General features: G+C 43.3%; 1 protein-coding gene across 3 annotated transcripts; it reads right to left on the bottom strand.

Moving 5' to 3' along the window:
* Nucleotides 1–273: 273 nt before the first annotated feature.
* On the bottom strand, nt 274–9,819 carry MYCN (MYCN proto-oncogene, bHLH transcription factor). Of its 3 annotated transcripts, none has more exons than XM_056564226.1 (3): nt 9,695–9,819; nt 6,174–6,969; nt 274–4,042 (listed from the first exon to the last, which is right to left on the bottom strand). In XM_056564226.1, exons 2-3 carry the CDS (start codon nt 6,892–6,894, stop codon nt 3,435–3,437), a joined length of 1,329 nt encoding a protein of 442 aa, XP_056420201.1. In that variant the 5' UTR covers nt 6,895–6,969; nt 9,695–9,819; the 3' UTR covers nt 274–3,434. The 3 variants fall into 3 exon arrangements, with proteins under 3 accessions (XP_056420201.1, XP_056420200.1, XP_056420199.1); XM_056564225.1 differs by lacking the exon at nt 9,695–9,819 and adding an exon at nt 9,327–9,421; XM_056564224.1 differs by lacking the exon at nt 9,695–9,819 and adding an exon at nt 8,838–9,287.
* Between the last annotated feature and the right edge of the window lie 284 nt (nt 9,820–10,103).

Raw genomic sequence — 10,103 nt, 5'->3', positions numbered from 1 at the left:
TACTTATGAGCTTCTGAAGTTAAGGTTGTTCTTTTCTGTCTAAATCCTCTCTGATGACACCTGTCTCGGGAAACGCCCAGTTTAGAAACAAATCCCTATAGCAAACCTCTTCTAAACTGGGCGTTTCCCGAGACAGGTGTCATCAGAGAGCACTTAAACAGAAAAGAACAACAACCTTACCTTCAGAAGCTCATAAGTACTGAAAGGATTAAGATTTGTTAATAGAAGTAATTTACAAATCTTTTTAACTTTCTGGAGCCAGTTGATATATATAAAAAAGTTTTTTTCCTGGAATACCCCTTTAAGGAAACTATATTCACAATGATATCAAGCGTATATACACTGCTCAAAAAAATAAACAGAACACTAAGATGACACATCCTATGAATGAACTAATCGTATGAAATACTTTTGTCTTTACAGAGTTGAATGTGCTGACAAAAAAATCACACAAAAATTATCAATGGAAATCAAATGTATCAACCCATGAAGGTTATGGAATCACATATGGAATCACACTCAAAATCAAAGTGGAAAACCACACTACAGGATGATCCAACTTTGATGTAATGTCCTTAAACAAGTCAAAATGAGGCTTAGTAGTGTGTGTGGCCTCCACGTGCCCGTATGATCTCCCTACAACACCTGGGCATGCTCCTGATGAGGTGGCGGATGGTCTCCTGAGGGATGTCCTACCAGACTTGGAATAATGCATCCACCAACTCCTGGACAGTCTGTGGTGCAACATGGCATTGGTGGATGGAGCGAGACATGATGTCCCAGATGGGCTCAAACGGATTCTGGTCTGGGGAATGGGCGGGCCAGTCCATAGCATCAATGCCTTCATCTTGCAGGAACTGCTGACACGTCGTCTTGTATTAGGAAGAACCCAGGGCTAACCGCACCAGCATATGGTCTCACAAGGAGTCTGAGGATCTCATCTCGGTACCTAATAGCAGTCAGGCTACCGCTGGCAAGCACATAGAGGGCTGTGCAACCCCCCAAAGAAATGCCACCCCACACCATTATTGACCCACCGCCATACTGGTCATGCTGGAGGATGTTGCAGGCAGCAGAACGTTCTCCACAGCATCTCCAGACTCTCACATGTGCTCACTGTGAACCTGCTTTCATCTGGGAAGATCACAGCACGCCAGTGGAAAATTTGCCAATCTTGGTGTTCTCCGGCAAATGCCAAACATCCTGCACAGTGTTGGGCTGTAATCCCAACCCCCTCCTGTAGATGTCGGGCCCTCATACCACCCTCATGAAGTCTGTTTCTGACCGTTTGAGTGGACATATGCACATTTGTGGCCTGCTGGAGGTCATTCTTTAGGGCTTTGGCAGTGCTCCTCCTTGCACAAAGGCGGAGGTAGCGGTCCTGCTGCTGGGCTGTTGCCCTGTCTCCTGGTAGCGCCTCCATGCTCTGGACACTACGCTGACAGATACTGCAAACCTTCTTGCAACAGCTTGCATTGATGTGCTATCCTGGATGAGCTGCACTACCTGAGCCACCGCCAGCATTTAAAAGTGACCAAAACTTCAGCCAGGAAGCATAGGAACTGAGAAGTGGTCTGCGGTCACCACCTGCAGAACCACTTTGTGGAGGTGTCTTGCTAATTGCCTATAATTTCCACCTGTTGTCTGTTCCATTTGCACAATAGCATGTGAAATTGATAGTCAGTGTTGCTTCCTGAGTGGACCGTGTGATTTCACAGAAGTGTGATTGACTTGGAGTTACGTTGTGTTCAGTGTCCCCTTTATTTTTTAGAGCAGTGTAGTTTTTTTGTGCGTTTTGTAACCAATTGATAGAATGAAGGGACAGAAGAGCTCAACTGAGCATTGTATCCCTTAGTTTTCCTGCAGAGCAAGCAATCTACCTCAATAAAAGTCTATGAAACTTTCTGCAAATCTGTACATACTCACCGTTTCCACAAACCGAGCTAAGCAGAAAAACAAAGACACAGCACTCAGCCGAATGCTTCTGTTCTTATGGTCTAGTGATCAGTAGGGATCTCAGCACCCAGACCCCAAAAGATCAAAACTTTTGACAAGTTTTAAGTTTTGACAATAGGAACACTTTAAAAAGTAGATCTGTCAGTTTAATATGCTGCCCTTTGTAAGATAACAATTTCACAGCTACAGAAAAGACAAAGGGACACTGCACTCAGCCGAGCACTTCTGCCCCTTTATTCTAGTGATCACTAAGAATCTTCTTACCCAATCCCACAGATTAAAACTTATGACATAGTGATGTGACATGTCAGAAATTTTATCAAGTGAAACTTCTCCTTTAAGCATTCACAGGGTGACAACCAGTGGTGGTAGCCATTTTGAAGACAATGTTTCCTTGGAAAAGAACATCCTCATCTCTCTACAGAATAACAAACACAGACATTAACATTTGCTGCTATTTATTTTCATAAACATGAGGTATTTCAAAGTGCTAGAAGAAAAAAAAGCACTAAAAAAAATGTACATAGGTTGAAAAAAAAGAATGAATAAACAAACAAAAAACATACACAGAACTCTGAAACGTTCCGGTTCTATGCTCCAAACAAGACATGAACAAATACAATTAAAAAAAAAAAAAAACACGAGTAAAAGGACCAACGAAACAGGCTAAGAAATAAAAAGGCATATATAATACTTTTCTTTACAAAAGTTCTCCGTTCAAAAAGGTGATAAAGTAAATATCTACTCAAAACTTTCACAACTCATTTTCATACGAAAATATAAGTATCAAATTTAGTTATGTATCAGCATCATACTAAAGTATACAGGCAGTGTAAGAATTAGTCCAGTACAAGAGATTAACAATATATTTGTATACAAAACATGCTCCTCAAACATTGAGGCGTTACAGTACTTGGGTCTGAACTTCCAGTCTAAATATCGGTAGTGAGAGCTACCCAGAATAGCCCCAGAAAGTTGCACAAAAAAGGCAAGTATTAATGGTATATACAGAGGTTTCTCCAGAGGTACAAGTGCTAACCCCAGAATAGTAACATCAGTTACAATGAGCACCATAAACAAGAAAACTGAATGAATCTTACAAAAACAGATGTGATCAGCAGCTCAAAAATGCGCACAACATGGAAAAAAAATTACAAAAAGTGTATAGCAAAAATAAAAAAAATAAAAATATAATAAAACAGTCAATCATTTGGCAGTCTACTCAACTCAGCAACCAAAAACGTATCCGGTTCTTTTTTTGAAACAATGACAAAACTAAAACATATAAAAACAGGAAATCCAATTTTTTTTTTTTTTATCTTCAACTGCAGAGTGAACTGGATTGGAAAGTAAACCAACATTCGTATTGTCAAAAAAACACTTCTCGTTATTTTTTTTCTCGTTTTGCTTTGAAGAATCAAAAATTGTGCAAAGTGGCAGTGACAGTTCAGAAAGAGATAGAGTAAAAAGAACAAAGTCTAGCAAGTCCGTGCATTCTCGATTTTCTTGAGGAGCTGCTGCTGTCGGAACTGAAGTTTTTCTTTCTCCTGTAACAATCTTTGCTCGTCGGCCTGAAGGGAATGAACGTATTCGGTGGCTTTTTTGAGTATGACAACTTTAGCGGCTTTGTCGTTTTTAATAAGTTCGGGTACATGGTCCCTTAAAGTGAGAAAGCTGGACCTCAAGTCGTTGCGACGCTGGCGCTCTAGGATGTTGTGGTTGCGTCGCCTCTCGCTGTCTTCCGAGTCGTAGTTACGAGGACTGGAGCTTTTAGCCTTTGGTTGTACCACATTTTTTACCACGCGGGGAGTTTCGTTCTTCTGCTTTTTTTGAGGCGGAGCAACCTCTTCTGTCTCTACATAGGGAGATGGCGCAGCGTAGTTGTGTTGTTGGTGCACTGGAGCGCATCGCTTAAGGATAAGTTCAGTGGGAAGGTTCTTCCCGGAGACAAGATTGGCGGTGGATTTAGAGCGCAGCACTGCCGGGCAAGTAGCAGGCCTGTTGGATAATGTACGCCTTTTCTCCACTGTGACAACATCAATCTCTTCCTCTTCGTCATCTTCCTCTTCATCATCTTCCTCATCATCTGACCAAAGAAAAACAAAAAGGTGTTACCATGTATACAGATAAAGTCAACAAACTAAGAAAAATAATAAATTAGCAAAGTGGTCACATCTCAAAAAACTAAACCTAATTCAACCAACACTAAAAATTCTCATATGGACTATTTTTGCTCAATAAAATACGTAACCTTGTCAAACACACCAAGCTGTCCACCGAGCCACACCCTCCGCTACACGGATTAAATACAGTAGAACAAATTGTATGGTTAGATACAGGCTCAATAAAAAGAGCAAACCCGAGATTTGCTGTACATGGGGGGGGGGGGGGGGGTTGACAAATTGTCTGCCTTGGTGATAGGGAAAGCCAGACACAATCACTGGGTTTGTTTCGAGGCATAATGTGCTGCTGGTTATCTGTAGGCCCCTTTAAGCCAGAGATTTGGTTTCTAGCCAATAAGACAGCTGTTGTGAGGAAGTGCTTCCTTGGAGCTGTCAAGGCACAAACAAGAAAAGGAGGTTTTTAGCCAGTTTATGACTATAATTCTACAAATGTGCAAAATTATTCAGTGTTACTTTAAAAAAAAAAAAGGCAAAATAAATTATTTTTTAAATGTTACAAAAAAAAAATCTAAATAAATGTTAATGAAAACTCAAACAAAAAATTCAATAGATAAGTTTTTTCAAATTTAGTTTTTAATATTAATCCGGCCATAAGGGGGCTCTGCTGAGAACCCCAATTTAGATGAAGACCTGTTACTGTGTCTTTATCACAGTTTTCTGGCTCATTATCATCTTTTTACAATAACAATTTGAAATATTTGAATATTCAATTAAGGCAACAGTTTAAAAGAAATAAACAAATTAAGTTCACAAATGTTTCATTTTTAAACAAGTGGTCACTTAGGCTGAGGCTATAAACCTCGCCCCCCAACCAAGACAGTGTCAGGACCAGCAAGGTCCACTTGAGCGGTGATGTTTTTTGCATAGCATTTTACCCAGCTACAGTTAGTAGGCCACTAGGATAAATGGCCTGGTGTTGTAATTCTGCCTGAGAAGCTGCTTTTTAAGTTGCCAAGCATCTGTTACTAGTAACTAACATGATAGGATTACCTTTCAGATATACAGCAACCCCCGTCTGCCGCTTCAGCTGCCTTAGAAAAAAAAAAAGGTCCTCCTTAATTCAATGAACCCTTTCGGAATTAAAAACAAAAAAACATCGCCATCTGGTGGCCTCTGCGCTCAATAGGCCACCGTTGATTGGCCCCTAACAAGGCACTCTTTTCAATGCTGGTTTGTAGAAGAGAGGTCAAAGAGGGGAGGGAAAAAAAAGGGACTTTATGAGCTGAAGTTACTGTGTCAGCTGTTTGGAGAGCTTCTATTTTACTAAAATGGACATATCTTCTACGAGTTGCCCTCCAAAGATGATGGCGGAGGGCAAAACATGCCCTTGACCCAACTCAATGTCTCATTTCATCTCAAATGTGCTGCAAAATTGATGAGACATCTAAAAACCGTCCGCATCACCTTGTACAATGCAAATTTGATCTTGCAAAGACATGGACCATCTTGACCCGGAGGAACAATACTGCATTAAATTGAATAATGGGCTTAAATAGAATAATAGACTGGCTATAGGGCTGAAATACTAAGAATTGGCAATGCAAATAGAGATAGGCAAATCTGATGGGGAACTATGTGTAATAATTTCTCACGTCTGGATAAATCATAAGACATGAGACCATTCATAGCATCCTGGCAGACAGAAGTGGCTGGGTTGGAGACACACCAGTCTGGGCATTGCCTACAAGTATTAACATGATATCTGCAGTTTACAACTCACTTTCTGCACACACCCACAAACATTAGTGTGTACACCCTGTCAGATGTCTACCACTACCCGCAGGGCACCCTCTGTGCCAAATTGTATCCTTTATATTGCAATGTTTTGACCATAGATGCCAGTCTCTAAAGGAGAAGGTCCCTAGGCAATTCAGACACACTGCTATACTGTACCCACAGTAAATAGAGTACACCCTTAGAAATAAATAGATATATACACCTATGACAACATATGCTACCATTCAGATTTCCATGTGTTACCAATGCCAGGCACCAGAAAACTGTTCCATAAAGCAATATTAATAATGTATTTACCAGATTCACTGTGGCTGTCGTCTCCAGAGCTGGCACTGGTTCTGCTTGGCTGGCTGCAGCTTCTGGCTGGTGCACTGGAGGGTACAGCGGTGGATATGGCACTAATGGGAGGATTAGCTTGCCCAATTCTGCCGCTTTCTCCCTTGTTGATGGGAAAAGGGAAAACCACAGCGGGATCTACGCAATGAGAAGCAGGGTTGTTTAAATCCTCTCCGTGCACAGGTAAGTTACTGGCAGAAGTGGCAACGGTTTGGTTCTGGGCTCCGGATTCTACAATCCCTGCAGCTTTACCCAGCTTTTCGTTAACTGCCCTTTCCAGCTTTTCCCTGGCAGAAAAGCCACTCCACATACAGTCCTGGATGATGATGGACTTGAGGTTGCCAGGGGACAAACCCAACTCTGTGCTCCAGCCGGAGCCCCCGAGCAAGTCTGCTTCAGGAGGCAACAGCAACAACTCCGATGCCCAGTCCAAGGCGTCCTCATCACCTGGTAAGCCATAATCTAGAAGGGGACCCTGCCCAGGAGACAGAGGGTCACTCTGTAGCCCTGCTCGGCTTGGAGAAAGAGGAGGCGTGGGGAGCAATTCAAACTTCTTCCAGATGTCTTCCCCTGGGGGGGCACAGTCCGGGCCACACAGATAAAAATCATCCTCGTCTGGGTAGAAACAAGGCTGCAAGGAGTCAAACTCCAGGTCCGGGTTCTTGCTCACCACCCCGGGCATCTTCCAGCTCTCCTCAGCACTCAATACAAACGTACAACCAGAGATGACTTATCCACAGATCCAGACGGCCACTATCTAGAAGAGGAGAAAACGCAGTCAGAATGATAATCATGCAGGCAAGGCCAAGCTAGAAGATGGCAAGAAGAGTAGGTGACGCTGCCAATGGTCCATGCAGTTCAGGGGGTGTTTCTGGATAGAGATGCAGCCGAGAGATGCACAGAGAGAGGGCTGGACTGCCAGAAGGACTCTGCACCACTCAATAGCTACTCCCACCCAACAGATCTCACTGCACTCCTGAATGGATGTATATGCAGAGAGACTGCTTTTGTGTGTGCTATGTATAGGTATAGCCCTGAATACTTCCACATGCCCTCCTGGCCTGAACCCCTGCGAGAAGTTAGCAGCTCCAGTGTTATGACTGCAGCTGTCAAACCTGCACAAATAGGCACTAACCCTGTAGCAATACACACAGCAGTCATCAGGACATGCAATGCACAACCCAATGCACACAATACCACAGGGAATGCATTACACAAACATAACCCAATGCACACAATACCACAGGGAATGCATTACACAAACATAACCCAATGCACACAATACCACAGGGAATGCATTACACAAACATAACCCAATGCATGCTATATTACAGCACATGTACTACACATACACAACCCACTGCACCCCAAAACCATAGCACATGAATTACACATGAACAACCCATTGCATGCTATATCATATCACATGTATTAAACACACAACCCATTACATGCTACATCACATGTATTACATACACACAACCCATTACATGCTATATCACATGTATTACATACACACAACCCATTGCATGCTATATCATATCACATGTATTACATACACACAACCCATTACATGCTATATCACATGTATTACAAACACATACATCAGTACACATTACACAAACAAACCACTGCATGCTATACCATAGCACAGGTCATATAGAATGTACACATTGCATGCTATACCATAGCACAGGACATTTACAATGTTATACATTATACATTGTTTTCTATACCATAGTACAGGTCATTTACAATGAGCACCACCTATTGCTATACCTCAGGAAAGGATATATACACAATGCACACATTACACACTGTATGTTATACCATAGCACAGGTCATATACACTGTACACATTGCATGCTATACCATAGCACAGGACATATACACTGTACACATTGCAATCTTTACCTCAGGACAGAATATATACAATGCACACATTACACATTGCAAGCTTTACCTCAGGACAGGATAAATACAATACACACATTACAAGCTTTACCTCAGGACAGGATATATACAATACACACATTGCATGCTTTACCTCAGGACAGGATATATACAATACACACATTACACATTGCATGCTTTACCTCAGGACAGGACAGGATATATACAATGCACACATTACACATAGCAGGATAAAGCATAGCACATGACATATACAATGCACATAGCACCCATTGCATGCTATACCTCAGGAAAGGATATATACAATTCACATTACACATTGCATGCTTTACCTCAGGACATACACAATGCACACATTACACACTATGTTATACCATAGCACAGGTCATGTACACTGTACACATTGCATGCTTTACCTCAGGACAGAATATATACAATACACACATTGCATGCTTTACCTCAGGACAGAATATATACAATACACACATTACACATTGCAATCTTTACCTCAGGACAGGACAGAATATATACAATAAACACATTACACATAGCGGGATAAAGCATTGCACATGACATATACAATGCACATATCACCCATTGCATGCTATACCTCAGGAAAGGATAAACACAACATAAACATTACACATTATTATTGACCAAGGAACAAGTGAGGACAGGACAGGTAAGGAGATGTAGCAGAGCTGGTCTTACCTCTGTCTGCCCCTGGAGCTGCTCCAGTGACTTGTGTCACTCCTCCAGCTTGGTCCTGTCACTGTGCCCCTCTCCCTGCACACTATATACTGTCAGTGCACCCCTCTCCCTGCACACTATATACTCTCCCTGCACACTATATACTGCACTGTGTAGGTGCACACTTCATAGTATACACGGTCAGTGCACTCCTCTCCCTATACACTGCACTGTGTAGGTGCACCTCTCTCCCTGCACACTGCACCCCTCTCCCTATACACTGCACTGTGTAGGTGCACCTCTCTCCCTGCACACTGCACCCCTCTCCCTATACACTGCACTGTGTAGGTGCACCTCTCTCCCTGCACACTGCACTCTGTCACTGCACCCCTCTCCCTATACACTGCACTGTGTAGGTGCACCTCTCTCCCTGCACACTGCACTCTGTCACTGCATGCACTTTGAAGCTGTTGGATATTATTAACTTAAAAAAAAAAAAAATTGACACACCCGAGAGAAAGGTGGGGAGACCGGGAGAAGAGACCCAGGAGCTCCCTCCTCCTCCTCCCATTCATGAAGCCTCCTACTTGGGAGGTGCCAGAGATTTAGCGCCAAAATGCCTCCTTCCCCCTTCCCTTTCTCCGTCTGGTAATGTGAGCCTGCTGCTTATCACCCAATGGAGGGGCCGGCAGATGGGAGTGTGGGGAGGGCAGACATGGTGCAGGCCACACAGCCTGTCACCCGGGGAGGAGGCTGCTGAGATCATTGTCTCCTCCATACATTGTCCAGCATCCTCCTCTATACATCACACAGGCTGCACATAATAGACTTATTACAAGTGTCCCCTCCTCCATTACATAACACTGTGTACACTGCACCTGCATCCTGGGATGTGCACGCACCACCATTTACAGACAGCAGCTGTACGACTTGTATGCTGGTTTGCCGCACTGTGTGTACGGTTGCAGAAGACTGAGTTATGGCGGGTGGCTCCCCTCCTGGGTGTGTGTGTGGGCTGAGGAGAGGAAGGGACAAGCCCGGGTTCCTGGAGAGAGTCTGCAGCCCGCATCACCCGCTATGGAAATAAAGAGGCTGCTGCGGTGTAGTGTAGGAGGGCGCCATCTTGTGGGCACTGAGAGTAACATGGTGCAGAGGAGGTGGATGGCTACACTAGATTACTGTACATTCAACTTGGTGCATAGGGATCCTACAGTATTGTTTCTCACCTAATGTGCCTCCAGCTGTTGCAAAACTACAACTCCCAGCAACTTCCTTCCGTGCAGTACA

The sequence above is a fragment of the Hyla sarda genome, chromosome 3, assembly GCF_029499605.1.
Source record: "Hyla sarda isolate aHylSar1 chromosome 3, aHylSar1.hap1, whole genome shotgun sequence".
In the NCBI taxonomy this organism is placed as follows: Eukaryota; Metazoa; Chordata; class Amphibia; order Anura; family Hylidae; genus Hyla; species Hyla sarda.
The sequence above is the reverse complement of the archived record's forward strand: the minus strand, read 5'-3'. Positions and strand labels throughout refer to the sequence as shown.

Bases quoted from the DNA above. Each gene is read 5' to 3' on its own strand.
- MYCN (XM_056564226.1), bottom strand. From the start codon at position 6,894: ATGCCCGGGGTGGTGAGCAAGAACCCGGACCTGGAGTTTGACTCCTTG. The intron at 4,043-6,173 runs GTAAATACATTA...TTCTTTGGTCAG, and splicing joins CGACAGCCACAGTGAATCTG to ATGATGAGGAAGATGATGAA.